General features: G+C 38.1%; 2 protein-coding genes across 6 annotated transcripts in view; one reads left to right on the plus strand and one right to left on the minus strand.

The window, feature by feature from the left end:
* LOC140225508 (tyrosine-protein kinase Fer-like) overlaps positions 1-24,334 on the plus strand; it is a 122,374-nt gene that overhangs the window by 84,616 nt on the left and 13,424 nt on the right. The window contains exon 2 of one of the 2 annotated variants that reach the window (XM_072304651.1): positions 11,444-11,861. The exons of the other annotated variant lie outside the window; for it this stretch is intronic. Coding sequence (XP_072160752.1) covers positions 11,444-11,509 — 66 coding nt within the window. The 3' untranslated portion in view covers positions 11,510-11,861. Of the gene's footprint in view, positions 1-11,443; positions 11,862-24,334 lie in introns of those variants that run through there. 2 annotated transcript variants of the gene reach the window in all.
* On the minus strand, positions 3,350-23,723 carry LOC140223759 (retinol dehydrogenase 14-like). Of its 4 annotated transcripts, none has more exons than XM_072304646.1 (6): positions 18,649-23,723; positions 15,131-15,343; positions 13,464-13,622; positions 11,899-12,018; positions 5,608-5,803; positions 3,350-4,788 (listed from the first exon to the last, which is right to left on the minus strand). In XM_072304646.1, exons 1-6 carry the CDS (start codon positions 18,767-18,769, stop codon positions 4,641-4,643), a joined length of 957 nt encoding a protein of 318 aa, XP_072160747.1. In that variant the 5' UTR covers positions 18,770-23,723; the 3' UTR covers positions 3,350-4,640. The 4 variants fall into 4 exon arrangements, with proteins under 4 accessions (XP_072160747.1, XP_072160746.1, XP_072160749.1 ...); XM_072304645.1 differs by lacking the exon at positions 5,608-5,803 and adding an exon at positions 8,912-9,122 and having other exon boundaries at positions 18,649-23,718; XM_072304647.1 differs by lacking the exon at positions 3,350-4,788 and adding an exon at positions 8,912-9,122 and having other exon boundaries at positions 5,614-5,803; positions 18,649-23,718.

Consider the following 24,334-nt stretch of genomic DNA (forward strand, 5'->3'; position numbering starts at 1 on the left):
ATTGTCAGTCAGTCATCATAAGGTATTCCTTATGAGGAAATCATTGCACGAATATTGTCGTAAGGAAAAAGTCTCCCAAACTTCTAGGCGTTGCCAAATGTCAACTGATTAAACATGAATTTGTTTTAGAAAACTTACAGCACACTGGGGGGAAAAAACATATTGGATCTAGAGTCCAGACTCTTGAAAACATCGACAAGAAAAAATACTCTTGATTCAATCAGATTTAAGCTTAAATCAAGAACCAAGCTTCTTAATTTGAGCGGATTTCCTTTTGATTTAAGCTTAAATCTGATTGAATCAAGAGCCCTTTTTCTTGTCAATGTTTTCAAGAGTCTGGATTCTAGATCCAATGTGTTTTTTTTTCCCCCAGTGTACCGAATTGATCGTCACTGTGACATTAATTTATCATACGCCGTGTGTTTTTTAAGTGTTTGACGTGGAAACTTTGTGTTGTGGAGCGATCTTATTATTTTCTGCTAATCTATAAGCTTAAAACACCAAACCAAGATCCTGTAATAAGCGTAAGCGCCCCCTAGTAATTTGTTTATTCGTCGAAAGGCAAATTTTCGACAGTGGATTTGGTCGCGCGACTTTTTCAACTAGATCGGCAGGGTTGCAAACTAATGGATAAAAACGAACTGCTGCAGTCGAGAACTAAACTCAGCTGCTTGATGAATTTCGGTCATCATTTGCATCCATCCTTTTTTCAACCCGCCCCGGGAGATGGATCGAAAATCTTGGATGTGGTCGTCATTCCTGCCAGCATGAAAACCAAATGTTGTAAGCGCACCGTCACCGGGAGGGAATTTTGTTTTGTTGTAACGGAGGTTGGCAGTAAGCGAAACACCTCGAGCAAATCCACTCGCGAAAATTTGCCTGCACTGAAAAAAAAATCTCGGTGTATTTACTAAGAAAAGGGTAAAATTACCAAGAATTCAGGGTTCTATTTGATCCCAGTTTTTTCTTGGTAAAATTACCATTTATGGAATTGGTAATTTTACCGAGAAATCTCGGTAAAATTATTGACTTTATCGGTAATTTCACTGAACCCCGGTAAAAACGCCAATAATTTTTATCGACTGTGGTAGAATTACCGAGATAAAATGGCAAAGTTACCGGGAATTGATTACCAATAAAAGTGGTATTTTTACTTGGAAAAAACAGTAAAAATACCGGTTTTTGGGAAGCTTACTAGTCTGTCTTGGTAAAATTACCAATAATTGGTAAAAGAAGTGAGATGGTAAAGGTGCCAACGGACCTTGGTAAAAACGCCGATAATTTTTTTTTTCAGTGCATACGCCGTGTGTTTTGTAAGTGTTTGACGTGGAAACTTTGTGTTGTATAGCGATCTTATTATTTTCTGCTAATCTATAAGCTTAAAACACCTAACCAAGATTCTATAATAAGCGTAAGCGCCCCCTAGTAATTTGTTTATCCGTCAAAAGGCAAATTTTCGACAGTGGATTTGGTCGACTTTTTCAACCGGATCGGCAGGGTTGCAAACTAATGGATATAAACGCTCTGCTGCAGTCGAGAACTAAACTCAGCTGCTTGATGAATTTCGGTCATCATTTGCATCCATCCTTTTTTCAACCCGCCTCGGGAGGTGGGTCGAAAATTTTGGATGTGGTCGCCATCCCTGCCAACATGAAAACCAAATGTTGTAAGCGCACCGTCACCGGGAGGGAATTTCATTTTGTTGTAACGGAGGTTGGCAGTAAGTGAAACACCTCGAGCAAATCCACTCGCGAAAATTCGTCTGAAAGCTGACAACATCTGAAGACTTACGAGGAGGTAAAACGCATTCTATTTTCCTGTTCGCGCTTCCTCTACACATTGTATCGTATTATTACAATGTTGCCTCCTTTTAATAGCGCAATATTTTAGTTCCTCGATTTTTCGCGATGGCTTGCATTTTATCAGCGCTCCGAGACTTGTTGAATCATGTTGTTACAAAGTAATCGCCCCTCAGCAATTATCAGCCTTCATCGATTGATGTGTCAGTATCAGCGCGACAACTGCACTCCAGGCAGCATGTTGTAGCGCACCACAGATAATTTACTCCCATCTAAACTTTAATATCAGCGAGGACAGGCTTAGTTAAGAAGTTTGGTAAAGGTGCAGCAACGGACGAGGTCTTTTTTCAAATGCTCCTAGTGCGGTTGTTAACAATTAAATTGCATGTAATCGACGGTATTTTTATGGTCTCTCGACTTTTTTCTATAATAGACCATTAGACCACTAAAGCGCTGAGAATCAAAGACTGCAAGCTCCGATGTGTAAAAATGTGGCAGATGTACTAATTTAAAAAAATGAGTAATTAATGAGACTTTGCGCGTAAAATAGGCACTGTCACAATTTTCTTGCTACACTGGAAAAAAAAACACATTGGATCTAGAGTCCAGACTCTTAAAAATATCGACAAGAAAAAGTACTCTTGATTCAATCGGATTTTTGCTTAAATCAAGAACCAAGCCTCTTAATTTGAGCGGATTTCCTTTTGATTTAAGCTTAAATCTGATTGAATCAAGAGTCCATTTTCTTGTCAATGTTTTCAAGAGTCTGGACTCTGGATACAATGTGTTTTTTTTTTCCAGTGTAACGTATAAAAAATTCTTGAAAAATCACGCAAATAGAAACTCTTTATAATTATTTAAAACGATTTCAAATTTTTTAGACAGTAATGAAAGTCTCAGGTCTTGATCCTAGACACCTCAATTCTGTGTTTCGTCTTGTGGGAAGCAAATATTTCTTTAAACGGACGTATTTCTGCCGAACGAAACTACGTGCATTATGATGTGAGCCCTGTTATGTACATTTCCTAATGGGTCTCAGGGCTCGTGTCTTTACGCACGCAGTTCCGTTTGGCAGAAATACATCCAAATAAGTTTCTTAGAATAATTAAAATACATAGTTCCATTAATAGACTTCAAAATCACCGTTCAACCATAAGCGCCTTCGAATGCCCGGGATACTTCTCGCTTTGTCCAGAAGTTAGTTTAGTTGCTTGCATGGCCGACGTGAACACACTAGACACTACTAAAATTATGAATTATTTCCTCGTGGCAGAAATGCCTTCGGTTTCGAGTGCCTTCATTTCAGTGGCGTGGCTTGCTTTGCGATATATCGATTGTTATGCCATTCAAACCTATGAGAAAGGATCGATAATCAGGGTGTTCGCAGCGAACTTCTTAATAATCGATTCTTTACCTTAGGTTTAAGTGGCAGAACAATCGATGTATCGCAAAGCACGCCACACTACTGCCTCTTTTTTGTCGAGATACCCTTTTCCGTTTACTTTCTTTCGCTCCGTTAGGTTTTGGATTTGTGGGAAAAAAATTTCCTATACTCTAAGTATAAAAAACTGCCGTATTTGTGTAGAAGTTTATTCGGTCGTATAAATTAATTGTATGACAGAATGGGTCAGCTCATGGCATACGTGCTGAAAGCACTGGACTGTAATGAGCGTGGAGTGTGGATTAAACAGGGCTCAAGAGGAAAATAACTAATCTGTAGATTTGAACCTGAAATAAACAAGTTCGAAGACTTGTTCTCCCTCAAGACTCAATAAGATGAGCAAACGGGTCTGTTGCTCGCAAGAGATACAGCCAACTGAATACACTCTCAAGCGTAAATTTTCTCGGAAATCACGTGGCGCACATCGAAGAAGTCTGAAATCCACCCCTTAGCGCGTAATCTGCGTATTGTAACACGCGTTTTCAAATTTACCGCGTATACGGTGGTGGCCGGCAGTCAGGTTTGCCTGGAGAGAGATCTTACTTGAAGGAACGAATAATCGCGCGAACTGTCATAAACTCTTTTCGCTCAAGATTTAAATTCATTCAAAGCTTTTGTTTTTGCAAAATAAAGAAAGGAAAAGGAAACAAACGATTGAAAACATACAATATAAAATGTTAGTGAAATTTTTGTTTGCCCTGATTAGTTTTTCTAACTCCCCTGCAAACCTGGATGGCGGTGACTGAGAAAATCTGCCCGCAGAAGCGGGCAACTTGAAGAAGCGTCTTACAATCTACGCAGATTGCGCACTATAGAATGGATTATATTTATGTAGACTATTTTGACGTGCCTAACGTGATTTTCATGCGATTTTACCTGAAAAGAGTGTGTTTATTTGGCTGTATCTCTAGCATGCAACGAATGGATTATAGACTATTTTGACGTGCCCAACGTGATTTTCATGCGATTTTACCTGAAAAAAGTGTATACATTTAGCTGTATCTGTAGCATCCAACGGTCTGTTGGATAACAGACCCCTACAGCCTCAGAAACTTGACTTTCTGACGGCAGACAACATAATTATGACTAGTTTAAGTGGCAGCTACTCTTGCTTAACTTTTCCGCAAAATTAGGCTTAATCTGCTTCCGTCCAATTCGGCCTAGATAGTTAACAGCTGAGCTCCAGAAACAGCCTACAAATTTCATCCGCATAAATTACTAATCAATAGTTTTGCGTTCCTTGACTTTCGAAAAGCTGCCTCCCGTTTTGAAAAGAACTCATCATTCGTGTAACTGGGCTCTCCATTTTGGCCTTTGACGAAGAATCGATGATGAAAGATCGTGAAATGTGGTGAATTTTAACTTTGAGCAACCATCAAACGAGAGGAAACAGCGACTGACTATGCTGCAATTATTCGGAGACCATCGGCTTTGTTGTCTTTTACGTGGAACTCTTCTAGTCCCACCAATTTCAGAGATAAGTCCCACAGTTTTTTTGCGTCTTCTTCACTAAGAGCGTTTGGCGCTAATTCTTTCCGCGCGCAGTCACTAGAACAGAAGAGTTGCGGATAAACGGTTAGGAAAAGAAACGTTACATGTTTCGACATGTTCATTTATTTATTTTTTCCTAAAACAAACAAATAGTTAGCGAATTATATATCAATAGGTGTGCTTATTATTCAATGAAGTTTCCGAAGAAAATACACTGTTTAAAACACCGCCTTGATAAATTTTAGATTTTGTTCCAAAGACCTGGATTCATACTGCCTGTCTGATTCCTCTCGGCATACTTTACGCCAAAAACTTGATATTTACACTTGTTACATAAACCGAGTTTTATTAAACAACTTTTAATCGTGTATCATGCTAATCTTGTATAATGTTATCATATACTTCAAATAAAAACCGAACCGTGTGATTATGCTAATTGTGAAACATGGTGCACCGAACTCCATTCTACCAAAGTTAATATAACTTGTATATGTGTACAACGTGTAGTATTTTTTAGGATGCCAAAGCGTAGTTTCCAAGTGATTTTATCAGTGAATAAAATCTGCTTTGTTGGCTGTATACGTGCAAAAGGCTCAGTTTACTGTGCTGTAAAACGCCGTATGAACATTTGAGTGTTGATAAATTCCCTCCAAAAGTCTCTTTTACCTATTTTTATGGAACTTTAAGTTGTGATGATTTTTTTTTTTTAGAATTTTCGAATTCTTCAGATTTTTATATTGCGAGTAAATTTTTCTGAACAATAGGAAGAAAAATATCAGAAAATTGTATAGAATTTTTTTTTCACTAAATAAGACTTGGCAACGTCCAGAAGCTCATAAGCGGTTCTTCCCTGGTAGGGCAACATTCTTCGCCTACCTGTAATAAAATCCAGAATCCGCATCAAGTGACTTGTCCAGCGCACAAAATAGAATGGTAGTGATTGCCTCTGGAATCGTTTTTTGGACGAGGGGGCAGAGGTAGCCCCAAATTGTTCTGATAACCCCTCCGTAGAAACGTGTAATATCAGTCGCTGCCACACCCGGGCACAGTGAGTTGACCGTCACACCCGTACCTACGTGACGGGAAAGCCACGTGCCACGTAACGTAAAACGTAACAGAAAGTAACACGAAAGTATGTTAAAATCAGGCTAAATCTCGACAAAGTCAACCTCAAAACTTTAAATGCAGATTTTTGGGAGTTTCCGGGCCTACATATACGAAAGACGATGCCGTTTGAGTCCATGTCAGAGGAACCATGGTTCTAGAACAAATTGTTATTATTTCAACATGCATTCATGCGTGTTATGTACATAGGTAATGTTGTTTTTCCTCAAGGTCAATAGAAAGGTCTGCAAGAACGTGTTTTTGCACCGTGCAGCTGCATTTGTGACCGTCCAAAGAGAGGATTTGACCCGAGGTACGATATTATTTTTGAGGAAAGCTATTTTGGCCAATGGAGAATTTTCAGATGTTTGCAATTTTGTAAATTTCGCGTATCAAAACTACGAAGATTACTGAAAACGAGGACAGGGTGTCTACAAGTTCGGAATTTCCGGAAAGTTCGGGAATAGTACCGATTTTTTAAAAGCGGTCCGGAAGCACTGAAAAAGTGCGGAAATTTCGTTAGAAGGTCCGGAATTTTCCATTTTTGTCGCAATTTGAGAGAGAAATTCATATTTTTGAAATTTTTCGATTTTCGTCAAATGGAGGTACTGAAAAAGTACTAAATATTTCCTTTGAGGAGGCACTGAATTTCTCGCGAAGGTACTGTAAAAGTACTGATTTTTGGCCAGCCTGTTTTAGTAGAAACCCTGGAGGATATCCATGGCTTCTCTTTGGAACAATGGGTCACTAAACCATTAACAAATTTTGACTTATTGCGAATTGATCAAGTAAAATAATGACGCGTAAAACACGATGCGCACTTAAAAACGGCATGTTTATAAGTACATGTTATATAACTAAGAACCCAGCAATAAAGGCGCGCACCGTACGTAGCGCCTTCAATATCAAGGGGATACTTCAAACGTTGCACCGATACGCAGTGTGTAAATTGCGTATACAGCGCCTGCCGAAGTGTAAACCTGGGATCCACGGATCGGGCGATCGAACACATTCTGCACGCCTGCCACTACGAGAGGCAACAGTGAGAGGAGAACAACGACTCGCCAAACCATGAAGGAATTTTTACTTGCGGATACATTTTTACTTTTTCCACAAGCAAATGACGCCCGGAACACGATGCACACATTAGAAACGCGAAAAAGTATCCGCAAACCGCAAAATACGCAGTTCAAGAAGCGCAATTTTTCCAAAAATTTAAGAAGCCCCGGTTTCGCGCCGAATCGAATGATGTCATCTGGCACCAATCAGAAGCGAGCACGGGCTTCTCCGACTTCCGTCAAATATATTCCTACTCCTTGTTTATGAAAACGATAGAAAAGTCGAAACTACATCTTCAGAATTAAAAAATCGAATTTCCTTCATGTTATCCGTAGTAAGCGTAGTTATCGGTATCCGTCATGTACCCGTAGTTCAACGATTTTAGAATGAATTTCGTTTTTTTTTAACTAACATCCGTGGAAAATGATAGGAAATAGCGATCTGACTGCCGCAGGCATCAATTTCCCGCCATTTCTGGCGATGATGCCAATAACTCCGTTTTATAATTTCTTTTTCGGCACCAAGATCTATTTTCCCGTGGACGTTCGTATTTTACATGCGATGACTATTTTACGTATAAATCCATGCTTTCTGAGAATCACATGAAAATTCAGATACGCCCTTACTTCAAAGGAGCGACGATTTTACATCCATCCCTATTTTACATGTAAATCCCTGCTTTCTGGGGGTCACGTGGAAATTGGATACACCCTTACGTCAAAGGGGTGACGATTTTACATGCGATCCCTATTTCACATATGAATCCATGCTTTCGGGGGGTCACGTGGAAATTGAGATACGCCCTTACGTCAAAGAGGCAACGATTTTACATGCAATCATGCAATCATTATTTTACATATAAATCCATGCTTTCTGGGGATCACGTGGAAATTGCAATACGCCCTTACGTCAAAGGGGCGACGATTTTACATGCCATCCCTATTTTACATGCGATCCCTATTTTACATGCTATCCCTACTTTACATGTAAATCCATGCTCTCTGAGGATCACGTGGAAATTGTGATACGCACTATCGCTCTTACGTCAAAGGGGCGACGATTTTACATGCAATCATCATTTTACATGTAAATCCATGCTTTCTGGGGATCACGTAGAAATCGGGATTCGCACCTAACTCAAAGGGGCGACGATTTTACATGCGATCCCTATTTTACCAGGGAGTCTAGCATCAGGATTTTTCCGATTCTATCAGAATTTGAGGTAAATCTGGATTGAATCCCGATTTCATTAGGGTTAGAGGAAAAATCGGTCGTAAAATCAGGATTTGAGAAAAGTCGGCCGTCTGCTTATTTCCCGTTAATTATACGTTATCCGTCCGTTAATTTTTCTCCGCGAAAAATCAAGATTTGATCAGGATTCGGGAAAATTATGAAATCAAGAATTCGCAGTCAAAAATCAGGAAAAAGCAGGATTTCATCAGGATTTCCCAAAATGAAAGAAATTAAATTCGATCCCTATTTTACATATAAATCCATGCACTGAAAAAAAAATTCTCGGCGTTTTTACCAAGGTCCGTTGGTACCTTTACCATCTCACTTTTTTTTACCAATTATTGGTAATTTTACCAAGACAGACTGGTAAGCTTACCTAAAAACCGGTATTTTTACTGTTTTTTTTTCAGGTAAGAATACCACTTTTATTGGTAATCAGTTCCCGGTAACTTTGCCATTTTATCTCGGTAATTCTACCACGGTCGATAAAAAATATTGGCGTTTTTACCGGGGTCCAGTAAAATTACCGAGAAAGTCAATAATTTTACCGAGATTTCTCGGTCAAATTACCAATTCCATAAGTGGTAATTTTACCAAGAAAAAACTGGGATCAAATAGAACCCTGAATTCTTGGTAATTATACCCTTTTCTTAGTAAAAACACCGATATTTTTTTTTTTCAGTGTGCTTTCTAGGCCTCATGCGTAAATCGGCATACGCCCTTACGTTAAAGGAGTGACGATTTTGCATGCGAACTGAGAATCTTGGGTCAAACTTATACCCACCGGTAATAAAATCCGGACTCTGTGGCGGTAGATTCATCCAGAGCGCAATAAAGGGAGGTTGCCGCCCCTTCCAAGACGTTCGTATGCACTCGGGACCACAATTGGCTCAGAGATTTTTTCACAGTAGTCAATATATAATATTTGTCCGTAAATCGGGTCAACTCCGTCGGTACCATCCCAGGGTGAACTGCATAGGCGGTCACGCCCGAACCTTCGTAACGGAAAACACGTGACGCAATGAAATGTAACGTACTGCAGCCTGATTGTTGAAAGTTATATGTCGGTACGACAAGAATCGAAAATCGATATATTACTCGGCGCAAATAGGGCTATGTCTTCTCTTATCGTGCCGACATAGCTAGTTAAAGTTTCAACAATCCGGCTGCTAGTGTGCTGCCGTGCCAAGGAAGAACTGGGAAGAACGCCGTATGAACCTTCAGGCGTTGCCAAATTTCCATTTATAAAACTCGAATTTCCTGGTAAACTTATGAATATTTTCCCGTTAATTTTTCAAGTATTGTTGTTTGCAATTTCACCTAAAGTTCCTGAAAATTTCAAGGAAAAATATTCATAACTTTCCTCAAAAATAAAAATTTAATTGGAGGAAATTTGGCAAATCTCGATTGTTCATACGGAGTTTTTCCTAAGCACGGCATGGCAGTATGTAAGAGGAGGGGCGGTCTGGGAATAGGGACCGCATGTCGAAGTTTCAAAAATCGATTTTTGGTGCATCCACGCAGCGGACATGTGTACGGGCAATATCGCCGTTTCTCTTACGAAAGAACGTAACTATATTTCAATGTTGCCAGATTCCCTTTCGCAAATTGCATTTTTATGAGGAAAAACTTGTGAATTTCCTCCTGAAAATTTCCGTGATTTTTTCGTTTATCTCGTGCGAAATTCAGTCAAATTTTGGACAAAAATCGCACTGGTACATTTCGGTGAAAAATTGCTCTGGTACATTTTTGTGAAAAATTGAATTTTTGGGCCAATTTTGCAACCTCAAAATGGAGTTACGTTTCTTCGTGCGAAAAACGACGACATGCGCTCGATTTTTTTAAATAAAATTGATCGACTTTTGAAAATTGCTCGTAGAAGGCTCACGCATCAATGAAAAGCCGAAAAGATGAGGGCACCAAAGCGAAATTGTGCACTTTTTGATGCGTTTATTTATATCACATCAGAAGCCTTCATTTTTTTGTCTGCCATTTACTAAAAATATTTTAATTCTATGAACAAAAGATACTTATTCCTGAAGATTCTAGGCAGTGTGCAGTATCAAGTGACCTTAAAAGGTAGTAAAATAAGTCGCAAAGTCTCATCAGCAACACGACATGGATGTGTGCCCTTTTTTTCGAACGGTCCTTCACATGGACTACATTTAGCAATTTGGAACTATGAAGTCTAGCCCGGTTTAAAAACAACGTACGTACCATTAGTTTCCCTATGTACGTAAGTGTTTTTTCCAGAAGAGCCAGAATTTATAGTTTCAAATTGCAAAATGCAGTCAACATGTGCATTACATACCCGAAAATGAAACTCAATAATTCGACGAAGAATTCGATTTTAAAATCTTCCCGTACTAATTGCGTTAGATCACTCTTCGTAGATCGCATCACTTATAGTCTGTTTCACGTAAGCTGATACTTTTTATTCGGCATTAAAATCCGTAAATGGCAACGCATCAGTCCCGAACGCGGTGACCTGACCGCTCGCCGGCCACCCTCTTTTGTTCAGCGACGAGAGGCCGGCAACCCGTCCATTGTGAGGGTAGGAACAATGGGCACCCTTCATCCCTCCTTAATGAGCCCTAGTACCCGGACCCAATTTTCTTTCTCGTTGAAAAATTAAACTTTTAGCGTGAAAATTCAGGTCCAGCGGGAAATTTTGATGAAAATGAACTAAAATTTCATCCGATTATCTTAATTTTTACCCGATATACGGCATTTGTGGTTGACCGCGATTTGGGAACCCTTCATCCCTCCTTAATGAGCCCAAGTGCCGTATATCGGGTAAAAATTAAGATAATCGGATGAAATTTTAGTTCATTTTCATCAAAATTTCCCGCTGGATCTGAATTTTCACGTTAAAAGTTTAATTTTTCAACGAGAAAGAAAATTGGGTCCGGGTACTAGGGCTCATTAAGGAGGGATGAAGGGTGCCCATTGTTCCTACCCTCACAATGGACGGGTTGCCGGCCTCTCGTCGCTGAACAAAAGAGGGTGGCCGGCGAGCGGTCAGGTCACCGCGTTCAGGACTGATGCGTTGCCATTTACGGATTTTAATGCCGAATAAAAAGTATCAGCTTACGTGAAACAAACTATAGGAAAACCATAGTCTGTGCGTTTTTCGATGCCTCTTGTATTCAAACAGAAGTATCCATAAACTAATCCCATTTAAAATCTATATTTTTTCTTATCAACAAAAATGGCTTTGCGGCTGATTTTTCTTCTTTGTTTTTCTCTCTTGCAAAGTTGTGTGTAATCTATTCCAATCGCATCCCTAAAACTTTTTATTTGTTCTTTGTTCCAGGTAAGTGAAGGCGACGTGATCTTTCTCTCTTACATCGGGTGTTCTATCCAACCTAACGCAAGGTAGAGTTCTACGAATGTCTTCAAAAATGTAGAAAAAAAGGGAATTCTTTAGGTAGATAAGTTCCTCAGGGTGTCTATCATCAGGATTTTCCCGACTCTATCAGGATTTGAGGTCAATCAGGACGTAATCCCGATTTCATCAGAATTTAAGGAAAAATCGGTCGTAAAATCAGGATTTTAGAAAAGTCGGCCGTCCGATCGGATTTTTTTATCGAGTTATTTGTGTGAAGTTACACTCGCTTCTTTTTCTCCGCAAAAAATCATTATTTGATCAGGATTTGGAAAAATAATGAAATCAGGATTTCCCTAAAAAACTAGACACCCTGTTCCAGCCTCTCTCTCCAGAATTTCCTTTACCTTCGATGAAACTTGAAAATGAATGCTATCACTTACCATCCAGTCGAGATGCTAGCTCTCGAGTGAAGAGAATATTGGCAAGCTTGCTTTGAGAGTAAGCTGTGAACATACCATAATGCCTCTCCAGACTTAAATCGTCCCAGTGTATTCGTCCGTCTGTAAGAATTTCACCAGAACAAAGAACTAATTATATCATCTTTTAAAAATGCATGAGAAAAAGAAGTCGTTTTGCAAAATAAAACTATCAAGGTTCCTATTTACAACTCCTAGAAGTAAGAAATTTCGCCGCGCAGAGGGCGCCACCACTGTTTTGATTTTAAGGATCACTTCATATGTATAGTATGTTCAGCTTAACGTGAGTCCTGGAGCTTTTATGAAAATTAAAGGAATTTCTGTTAATTTCTGTTAAAATCGAAGAGTCGTGAGTTCTAACTATGACATTCTCCTTCCTTTTGGTACTATAAAAGATATGGAAAGTAATTTCTGAAAGTTTGTTACTTGATTTCAGTAAAAAGTTGGGTTTCATCCTTTAACCCACTACTGAATGCCTTTATCCATAATTTCATCTCCGAACTAGAAAATGTTGTCCAAAATTTAGCGAAAGTCAGCGTATTTTAAAAAGAATGGGAATTTCTCTCGAAGGTCATAGGGAATTAGAAAAGTTTGGAGCTAGGGAAAAGCAAAAATAGTCGGGGACAAAATCAGGGGAAGCCAGGGAATTTGAAGATGAAGAAACTATGGCAACCCTGGTGGACCCGAACCAAGCAAATTTTGCGTTAAGAAGTAGAATTCAGAAGTTCGGACGACGTGCTCCCTTTTATGTTTTAGCGGTTTAACTATCAAAAACTTATAGGTATTCACTTACGTATCTGTCTTTTGTCCAATAGACCCATTCTGGTGTTTTCGGTAATCAGGTCTCTTTTTTCGTGGATGATAAATACTGCCGTGCAAGTGGTCCAGTTACACGATCAAATTGAGCCATCAAATTGAAGCTCTGATTGGTGGAAAAAGGCCTGAGGTGAGGATGCGACGAATGAGAGGCCCAATTTGATGGCTCAATTTGATCGTGTAACTGGACCTCAAGAAAGAACGCCGTAAGAGCCTTCAGACGTTGCCATATTTCTTTCTATAAAAAGTAAATTTATCGGGGAAAATCGTCATTTTTTTTTTAATTTCCGACAATTTTATTCTCAATTTCATCTAAAATATCTGAAAATTTCAAAGAAACATTTAGCACAACTTTCCTCAAAAATATATGTTTTATCCGGAGATATTTTGCAACTCCCGAATTTTCATACGGCGTTTTTCCTCAGCACGACAGTATACACATCCACTGGAAAAAAACACATTGGATCTAGAGTCTAGACTCTTGAAAACATTGACAAGAAAAAATACTCTTGATTCAATCGGATTTTTGCTTGAATCAAAACAAAATCCGCTTAAATTAAGAGGCTTGGTTATTGATTTAAGCTAGATTCTGATTGAATCAGAAGTACTTTTTCTTGTCGATGTTTTTAAGAGTCTGGACTCTAGATCCAATGTCTTTTTTTTCCAGTGTTGAGGATTTGACTTGTTATAGTATTACAATTCCCCCGACTCACATTCGTAGGCGAGCGACGAGACATTGACTATCCTGGCAGGGGCCGAAGCTAGGATCTTCGGTAGAAGTAGCAAGGTGAGGTAAAAATGACCGAGGTAATTAGTACCAAATGTCAGCTCGAAGCCGTCCGCAGTCGTTTTGCGGGTCGGGCTCATCACACCTGAAACAAGTGTAACTTAAATTAGATTACGTTTTGCGATGAGAAATTACTATAATATGCTAGTTTTGGAAATAACATGAGGCATTAGTATCTCTAAGCGGATATGCACTGGAAAAAAACACATTGGATCCAGAGTCCAGGCTCTTGAAAACTTTGATAAGAAAAAATACTCTTGATTCAATCGGTTTTTTGCTTGAATCAAAACAAAATCCGCTTAAATTAAGAGGCTTGGTTCTTGATTTAAGCTAGATTCTTATTGAATCAAGAGTACTCTTTCTTGTCAATGTTTTTAAGAGTCTGGACTCTAGATTCAATGTGTTTTTTTCCAGTGTGTATGTTTTAACGACAGAACACATGGACAACCGACAGAAACTGCAAAAATGAATAAAAGAGGGGGAAAAAACCAAGAAGCACGCAATCTTTAGTTTTAACCCATTTGTGCATCGATCTTTTAGAGTCAAATAATACGTCAAATTTTGAGCGTTTTGTTGCGCGTACACCTCGCTGCAGCACAATAAAAGCACAAAATGTAAAATAAAAAATTAAAGTGCTTTGAAAATCATTAAATTTGACACGGACCCACCAACATTTAAAAAACACACATTATGTTATTATTCCTCTTTGATGAATTGATACATATTTTTCCCCCATCAATTTAAATGCGAATACTCAATGCAGAGTGTGCAAACATTTCAAAATCCTCAGTTAAAAAACGCTTACTTTACGAGTATAAATATTAAAGCGTAAGAGAGCGGAGTGGCTTGCTGCCAGCGCGAGAGGCTCACTGGCGCCTACAAACCTAAGTGGATACTTCACGCATTGCACAATGCTTGAAGTATCCACTTAGGTTTGTAGGCGCCAATGCGCGTTTTGTACTGGCCGCCAGCCCGCCGTGCGGCGGCGCCTGAAGCAACTATTTCACAACAGAGGTGTTGCACAGTATTATACAAAATTGAACGTATTAAGAATGACAGGCATCCTTTAAAAGTACAGATCTTTCCTCGCAAAATATATCAAGATATTTATCCTACACTGGAAAAATCTAAGATCCTTTAGCTGAGGCAAATATAGAGGTTTATCCGGTTCAGGTATAACAAGGTGGGAAAATCTTGATAGATAATTAAGTCCTGTTACACCAAAAAGGTGTAGAGAGTTTTAGTGAATTTTGTATCATGGAATTGACGCTCCCCCATTTTTACCAAAACTCTCAACAATATATTATTTTTCTTTGGACCAAACAGACAAAACAAAAAAAAAAAAAAACAAAACAAGCAAACCCTCATTCTTCCAAGACATTTTACATTTTCATCCAAAAATATCGTGAGCAATTGTTGTTTGTATTTATATGTGGGCCAATCAACTTCAGGTCTCAACTGACACGCGGACCAAAACTCCCGTGCCGAAAAAACGTGTGGACGTAAATTACTGGAAAAAACGGGTGCGCGGACGAAAAAATCGTTGACGAAATGTCCTATAACCCCTATAACGTGCGAGTCGCGTTGACATACCTGCGTTATTGACGAGAATGTTGATTTGATCCTCCGAATCATTGAGATCATCGACGAAGTTGCGGATTGATTCCAAGGACGATAGGTCGAGCTTTTTGACGATCAGTTTTCCGGCCTTGTCGTGAGGGAAGGAGAGCTCTACTTCTTTTCGAATTTCGTCCGCTGCTTTCTCTGCCTTAGAGACGTCCCTGCACGCCATTATCACACGTCCGCCTGGAAAGTGTCGGAGACGCTTTGAAGCTTAAGGGAAATATTTGTCTCAGCAGGGTGTCTACAAGTCCGCACTGGAGAAAAAACACATTGGATCTGGAGTCCAGACTCTTAAAAAACATCTTCTTCTTCTTCTTCTGCCTTCTGACTAGGGCCGTGACCCTGTTTGTCTAGCCTCTAAAACAGTAATATGATGCCGATGAGAGAGATCACTTAATTCTCCGGGGATGAAAGGCAGCTCTGTGCCCATCTCTTGGGCGGTCGTCCGGGTTGCCTTTGGCTATGAGGTCGTCCTACCATACAAATCTTGGCAAGCCTTTCCCCCTCCATCCTCTCAACATGTTCCGACCACATTTTCCGGCGCATCTTGGTCCATTTGGCAATATCTTGAATTTGGCACTCTTCGCGAATTGACTCGTTGGTCTGCCTATCTCGGAGCGTAAAGCCTGCTATTTTCCTCAGGACTTTCATTTCTACGGTCCGCAACTGTTGTTTAGTGCGCTTCGTGTCCGCTCGGGTCTCCGCAGCGTAAGTCAGCACAGGTCTTACAACCGTTTTATAAACTACAAATACATAAAAAACATCGACAAGATAAATACTCTTGATTCAATCAGATTTTAGCTTATATCAAGAACAAAGCCTCTTAATATGAGCGGATTTCATTTTGATTTAAGCTTAAATCTGATTGAATCAATAGTCCTTTTTCTTGCCAATGTTTTCAAGAGCCTGGGCTCTAGATCCCATGTGTTTTTTTTTTGTCCAGTGCGGAAAGTCCGGAAATAATACGGATTTTTCAAGGGCGGTCCGGAAGTACCGAAAAAGTGCGAAAATTCTGCAAGAAGGTCCGGAATTTTTTGCCATTTTGGTCGCAATTTGAGCTAGAAATTCAAATTCGTAAAATTTTTCGAATTTCGTCAATCGGAGATGCTGAAAAAGTACTGAATTCGTCTGTTGAGGAGGTACTGAATTTCTCGGGAATGTACTGGAAAAGTACTGTTAAAGTACTGATTTTAAGCTAGCCTGTTTTAGTAGACATTCTGCGCAAGGGAAATGTTTGTCTCCCACCTGCTAATCGTCACCTTCCGGCCAAATTATCACAAGCGCCATGCGACGTCCGAAAATTTCCGCCGCCATTTTATTATTTTACAGAGGAATTGTTCCACGAAGCTGTCAGAAAATTTCACTGAACTTTCTTTACGCTGCCAATAAAATTCAGTGAAATTTTTAAAGGGATTCAACCAAAAATTTCTCTGTAAAGAAATAAAATGACGACGGAAATTTTTAAACGTCGCGTGGAACTTGTGAAACTTCGGCCGGAAAGTGCCGCAACTTCGATTTACCACTGAATTACATCCGCTGTTTTTTTGCCAGTTACGATCTTTTTTTTTTATCAATATTTTTACTTCAATCGATTTTTCCGAAAGAGAGGCATAGTTTCTACTCAACTCCATCGGATTATACTGCGAAGAAAAGCCGTCAATCATCATCAAATATCTTACAATTAGTTAGAAATTAATTTCAGTATTTTCGTTGCGAGAATCGCACTGAAAAAAAATTCTCGGCGTTTTTACCCAGGTCCGTTGGTACCTCTACCATCTCACTTTTTTTACCAATTATTGGTAATTTTACCAAGACAGACTGGTAAGCTTACCTAAAAACCGGTATTTTTACTGTTTTTTCAGGTAAGAATACCACTTTTATTGGTAATCAATCCCCGGTAACTTTGCCATTTTATCTCGGTAATTCTACCACAGTCGATACAAAATATTGGCATTTTTACCAAGGTCCAGTAAAATTACCGAGAAAATTCAATAAATTCACCGATATTTCTCGGTAAAATTACCAATTCCGTAAATAGTAATTTTACCAATAAAAAACTGGGATCAAATAGAACCCTGAATTCTTGGTAATTTTACCCTTTTCTTAGTAAATACACAGAGATTTTTTTTTTTTCAGTGCATGTTCTACGTGAAATTAATATTCAAAAACTCGTATCAAAATTCTCAAATTTGTTCCTTGTGTGTTTATACCGATCCATTTCTCACTATTTAAGTATTACAGTGAACGTGAGGTCATGGTCTCTCAATGTTAAACTTAAAAACAGGTGAAGCCCACAATCAGCTGTGCTCTCTCGTAACCTTGACCGTGACGGCGAGTGAACTCCGCGTGGTCCCATTATAATTTTCACGCACGCTATGCTAATCGAAAAACTCTCGTCGTGTAACTCGCACGACTTTACTGATAAGCGCAAACGAGACAACAAAATTATCGTTTCAATTCGCACCACGCATTTTTTCTAATAGTCTTCTCAATATTTTCTACATCGAAGAATAAACGATGAACTATGACATGGGGAGTCTCACAAACGGAGCTCCTTTATGTATCAGGAAGTTACAATTTCAGTACTGATTCCTAAGTAAAATGTCACGAGAAACACGATGATGCCACTAGGTTTCGCTGAAATCTACTCAAAAGCTCAAAAAAAGCTCTCAAAGTCGAGTTCGTAACGGCAAGCGTTACCTACTCGTGCATCATAACAAAACTCACCGGTAGGCGTGAACGAATGCTCGTCATCACTATCTAAAAGTTCATGTACATTAATCAAACCAGTCATGCTGGTGTGTGTCACATAGGCAAACAGTAAAATTAGGATTTCGTCAAATGCTTAGGCAAACAGTCTAAGATTCTTACCTAGAATGCATTTCTGATTCTTTTCCTAATTTCAGACAAAATAATTCAGTGCGCCTGATTGAAACAATTTCCTGTAAAAATTTGCATCATACAACAGTATTTACAACGATTTTTGGCTCCTGAATGAATATCTATCTTGAAGGTTTCAGCATGTCATGAAATACAGTTTTTTTCTTCTTTTTTTTTTAAAACTTTAACTGTCAAATAAATAAGAAACATTATTTTGAAGAACAAGGAACAAGGACAGTTCGTAGATTTGATGAGTTATTTTTCCTGAAACATTGAAAACTGCATTGGCAGATCCAGCAAATTGGCAACGTTGTCTTTTTTCCATTTAAACTTATGGAAATGTATCGATTCTTGGAGGGGCCAAGTGCTCCTAGAAGAATCGATTATTTAGCATAAGTTTAAGTGGAAGAAATCCTACGTTGCCAAATTGCTGGATCCGCCTCCGACACTCGTCAGCTCCTCCCTGTAAATTCAAAAAGTTTCGCGAACTGTCTTTTGACGTTCTGTCCACGCACTCAATAACATTCGTCGTAGTACAGCTCACTCTTAGAAATTAAAATACGTTTTACTTGCATATATTAGAATGATATACTGGTTCATTTTCTCACCAACTCGGTAGAATTCCTGAGCAGTAGGTTTACCAATTCCAGTGTTGCACCCCGTCACGATGACAGTTTTTCCGTCAATCCTCTCCTTGATCTCGTATGGTTGACTCGCTCGAGCACCCATCGCAACGCTCAACCCGGTTTCAATCAGGAGATAGAAGTGGAATCAGAACAATCAATCAGTAGAAATCAGTAGAAAGTTATCCCTATATGTAAATGCACTACACTTACAGGTTTCTTTAAAAACGCAAAGGGTGTACAAATACAACGATCGGAATTTTCTAGGATTTTTTTCAAAATTGGTCTCACGTCACGTTGGTTTCAATCAGGTGATAGAAGTGCAATCAGAACAATCAATCAGTAGACCTCAGTACAATCAGTAGAAATGTATCCTTTTATATAAATGCACTACATTTATAGGTTTCTTCAAAAACGCAAGGGGTGTGCAAATACAAAGATCGAAATTTTCCAGGAATTTTTCAAAAATTGGTCTCACGTCACATTGGTTTCAATCAGGAGATAGAAGTGAAATCAGAACAATCAATCAGTAGAAATCAGTAGAAAGTTATCCCTTTTTGTAAATGCACTACATTTATAGGTTTCTTCAAAAACGCAAGGGGTGTACAAATACAACGATCGAAATTTTTTAGGATTTTTTTCACAATTTATCTCACGTCACATTGGTTTTAATCAGGAGATAGAAGTGCAATCAGAAAAATCAATTAGTAGAAATCAGTACAATCAGTAGAAAGTTATCCCTATATGTAAATGCACCACACTAATAGGTTCCTTAAAAGACACAAGGAAATTACAAACGCAACGATCGAAATTTTCCGGGAATTTTTCCAAAATTGGCCTCGCGCCACGTTTGTAAGGCCTGACGGTTTTTGTTTTCCGAAAAAAAAGCTACCCACGAAAAGTACTACGATCGCGTTATGCTAAATTTTAAAGAAAGTATAGGGGAACTCATCCGTCGGCTAGCGCAAAAACTACAATGTTCGATGCCCTCACGACACAGACGCACTTTTCTGTTGACTTGCGGCCGAACACGCCTAAGCAAACACAAAATATAAGAACTTTGAAGTGAGATAAGTTATGTTTTGCGGTTTCGTGAGGCTCAGAGAAGGAGGGTTGATTATCGTTTTCGAATCATTTCCACGACGAGTTAATCAAGCTCCTGTTGTTTTCTCATCGGCGTAGAAATTATAATGCGAATAGGTATCGCCAAATTTCGCATGAAATGGAGACTTTGCTCGCAAATTTTGAATAACTTTATCTAAAAATAGATGATTTCGCAGTGTTTTTCATAATTTTTTCTGGGTTTGGAAATTGTATGATAATGGATTTAAAAGTGAGAAAATTTACTGCCTAGTGAAGTCATCTGACGGCATTTCACATTTAAACAAATTTATATTAGCAAATTAAATCATTTTTTCATATCTCCTCATATAATTGTTGAATTTGCGAACAAAGGGTATCCAGTATTCGTGTCCAGTTCACTCAGTAGTTTTCGCTTCAACGCAAAATTCATCACATTTTAGACGATCGCAAATTCTTCACTCACGTAATTTGGGTCGTGTTTCCAAACGCACTTCAAACAGCTCCTTTCCAGAAAGAGGCTCCATATAGTTTATATTCTGATTAAAAAAGGTTTCACGAAATAAAAGGGTTGAAAAACATTTTTTATTCCAAAGGCTACCAATTTTTTAAGGTAAAGAAAAAAAAATTGTATCTATTAGAAGAACATTATGTTTCGGTGGACAAATTTTCTATTAATCCAATTGAGTTATTGTAATTTCTAAGAAATATAACTTTGTCATCGATGACAAATTCATTTTTCATTAAAATTTTAAAAAAAAGGAAAAAAAAAACTTGTCACACTTGAAAAACATTTTCTTTATAAAAGAACAATCTTTGTTCAGAAAAATACTCTCTGAATCAAAGATAATCTTAATATTTAATTTGAAAAATAGAATGAAATTGTGAATCAACCACTGTACTAATTGCGAGGGGCGTTGGTTCATTTGAAAGGTGTTGTTCTCAATGCTTCGGGAAAACTATAAATTATTTTCTGGGGTTCGTCCCCGATTTTTAAATCCCTAAAAACTCATAAATTGGATGAGGGGAAGTGGGGGTTTTTTGTTTTTTGTTTTTCGGAAAAGTTTTGTTGCTACGCATCTTACTTTACTGTTTGCTGTCTTTTTATCAGCTGTTTTCATTCAACAATCATCATTAAGTGAGGTTACGTCCAACACTCAACTGCCATCAACTTACATTTTTCTTTTCCCGCGTTTTTTTTTTTTTTTTTTTTTTTACGGTTTTTCATGATTGCTTCCTATTGCCAATTTTTCCTCATTAAGTCAATAACCTCCAAGTTTTTTTCTCATTTTAACATACCAAAAAAAAAAAAAATTCCGATCAGAACTTTTCACGCTGTTTCTTTTCAATGTGTATAAATATGTTTATTATTAATTTCCATTTTCATTTCATCCTTTTTCTTCTGATTTATTTTTTTTAATTTAAAAATTGAACTTTTCAGTTATGATTTTGTTAAAATAATAATAATTTTTACTAATTTTAATTTTAAATTTAACAGTTGTTATGAGTGAAATTTTCAATGACCGAGGCGGTCGTCCTCCAAAACGTGGTCGCGTTTTCCAGAATTCTTCGCATGTTCGTTTAGTGAAGCAAGAACTTAACTCTGTTATTAGTATAGAAAATCAAAGTTTCATTTCTTCATTTCGGAAGTATAAAATTGATGATCAGAACTTTGATGAAAATTTTGTTACCAAATTTTCAGTCGGTTCAATGAATATAATTTGTCATCATTGTGATGCTCGCCATTTTCAGGGTGAAATGTCCAATGGTCATTTTAATAACTGCTGCCAAAATGGCTTAATTTCTTTACCGAGTATTTATATTCTCCAAATTTCATAAAGCGTATCAGAAATTATAATAGTGCTGTTGCTTTTGCCTCTTTCTCTGTAAATCGAATTGATATTCCGGGTGATGGACCTTATTGCTTTAAAGTTCAAGGATCCATATATAGGTAAGTTTATTTAATATTTACCGTTACGTAACGTACTTTTTTCAGTTTCTCAGTCCGTCCCTCCCTCCTTCCCACCCCTTAACGCATCCGGAATGCAGCTGCATTCCCCGGAAACCAGAAAGCAGACTGAACATGGAAAAAACGAAGAAGAAAAAGCGGAAAAATTAGATGAAGTTAAAACAGGAGCAGAAAAAGAAGAAGAACCAGAAGGAACAGCTACTGAAGAAGAAAAAGAAGAAGCAAAAAAAGAAAAGACAAAAGGAGGAAAGAAGAAGAGCAAAGTTGTAGGAAATATAGGAAGAAAAGCAGGACAGAAATGGCAAAAGAAGAATCAACAATTTAATCGAAAAAAAAAGCAAAGTATTTAAAAAATAAAAAAAGATCTTCTTTAAAATTAGTTTGAAAACAAATGTAAAACCTAAAAAATAATTTTGTATGAAGATTAAAACAAAATTTTAGTTTAAAGTTTACTAAATAAAATTACAATTTTTGAAAACATTTGTTGTATTTATTCTCTCAAAAAAATAATTAGACCCGATTCAAAGACAAAACAGAAAATTAAATGAAAATAAATAAAAAAAAAAAAAAAAAACATGTGAAAGTGAAAAGTGTACAGGAAAAATAAGGGGCTGCGAAGCAGCCCCATAAGCCCCTAGTTTTTCTTTACTTTAAAACGTGTTTTTAACTGGTTTTTTTTTCTTTTTTTTTTCAATTTTACATAGCATCATAAGATGGACAATTTTTACAATCTTCAAGTGAAATTCTGCAGTAAACATTTGGAAATGGATCTTCGCAAAGAATCATAATGATTTTTTGCTACAATAAATGAAATTTTCCACAAATTTTCAAATACAAAAGAAAATACACAATGAGCAAAGTTGTTAGTATAGATCCGCATCAGCTTCAAAGTTTGTCAAAATCATAGGATTTCCTCCTTTATATTTTTTATTTATCCCAGTTCAAAATCATTTTTATCCCTACACGGGTTCATTTTCCAAATTATATCGCTACATTTTGCTCGAGGTTCGCAAACTTTGTCCTATTTACGATGCATGTCCAACTCAAGTTCTCTATAAATCCCCTTTAAGTACAATTGCAATTATATCGTCGCTCCTCTGACATAAGGGCGTATCTCCACTTCTGTATGAGGCCCAGAAAGCATGGCTATATATGTGAAACAGGACTCACGTGGAAATTGATGTATGCCTTTACGTCAGAGGAGCGACGATATGGGGCCTTTTCAAGGTTAGGGGCCGTTTAATGATTGGCTGTGAAAACTGCATTTCGCGTCACGCTATGCTTGACAGCGGAGCATCTGACAGGGCACAAACTAAGACTTAGATATCTTGTTTAAAGTGTTTACGCACACATGTGCATGGGTCAGTTGCGCTGATCACTGAATCGTGTTTGGATGCTCGATTCTTGTGGCTCAGCTAAGAATAATAAGATCGATCCAAATAGAAACTCTCCGCATCCAGTATTAACCGAGATAACACGCTTTGAAAAACGCTGTTTGTGTCGTCATCCACCGCTTTAGTAACATCCTTGGTTTCTTCCGCCTTGCTTTCATCAAGCAGAGAGACACACATTTGCTAGAACTCGGATGAAAGCAAGATGGAAGGAACGAAGGGTGAGTATCACAACCGCGGTGGATGACGTCCTAAACAGAATTTTTCAAAGCGCGATATCTCCGTTGATACAGAACGTAGGGAGTTGCTGGTAGAACAGTATATTTTTAGCTGAAGTACATGAATCAAGCGTCAAAACACGATTCTGAGACCAGCGCACCTGGGTCATATTCACACCGAAAAATTCAGAAACCAACCCTTGAAGAATAAGATAAAAGCATTTATCATTGAAATTAGTTCAGTGGCGAATATTAAAATGACCTGCGTTTAAGCTGTCCTTTCAACGATTTAATTATGTGCATGTATCTATTTTGATCTAATCTTTAAAGCTTTTACTAGATTTAATGGTTATATAACTTTGCCATTAATTTTTTTAAAAAAAACTCAAGCTAATACAATTTAAAAATGCCATGCTACTTACTCATAAAATCTTTATTTGATAATTTAACGTCTCTCTCCGAAATTGGAAAGGTCTTCCGCAGTTAAACCGCACGCTAAATTCACCAAACAAGCACTTAAACGCATGATTTCCAATTCACTGATTCAGCTTTTAATAGCTGGACTAGATGTGCTTACTCTGTTGGCAGCGATATCCCTAATGGCGCTTGCCAACGTGCAAATATGTACTAGTTGTAATCAGTCGGCTTCCAATTACGGATGGAATAAACCTTCTCAAGAAAATAAGCTCCGATCTCATGACGTCATCTTGAGTAATATTGTGCTTGCAAGTTCTAAAAAGCTCTGAGTTTTTCGAGTCTAGTCATTTCTTACTTCTCAAGATCAGTTTTTTCTGGCGTCCACTCTCTTCCGAACCCACTCATGGAGCTAGGGCGCGCCTCGCACCTTGTCTTGGGTTTGTTCGTGTTACAGTGGTACGTGATGTGCTCCCTCCTTCAGTGTTGTAAATTTTAACAACAGTAATAGACATTTCTCCCAAAGATCCGGATAAAAATACAGTATTTTATGTTGGAAACTTGACAATCTCTTCGTATCCTAGACGCCAGTAGTGGAT

This window comes from Bemisia tabaci, chromosome 9 (assembly GCF_918797505.1).
Source record: "Bemisia tabaci chromosome 9, PGI_BMITA_v3".
Lineage (NCBI taxonomy): Eukaryota > Metazoa > Arthropoda > Insecta > Hemiptera > Aleyrodidae > Bemisia > Bemisia tabaci.

Coding starts and splice junctions, on each gene's coding strand:
- LOC140223759 (XM_072304645.1), bottom strand. CDS start 18,769: ATGGGTGCTCGAGCGAGTCAACCATACGAGATCAAGGAGAGGATTGAC. Junction 9,123..11,898: donor GCTAGCATCTCGACTGGATG/GTAAGTGATAGC, acceptor TCCGTTACGAAG/GTTCGGGCGTGACCGCCTAT. Junction 4,789..8,911: donor GAGTCCGGATTTTATTACCG/GTGGGTATAAGT, acceptor CTTCTGTTCTAG/TGACTGCGCGCGGAAAGAAT.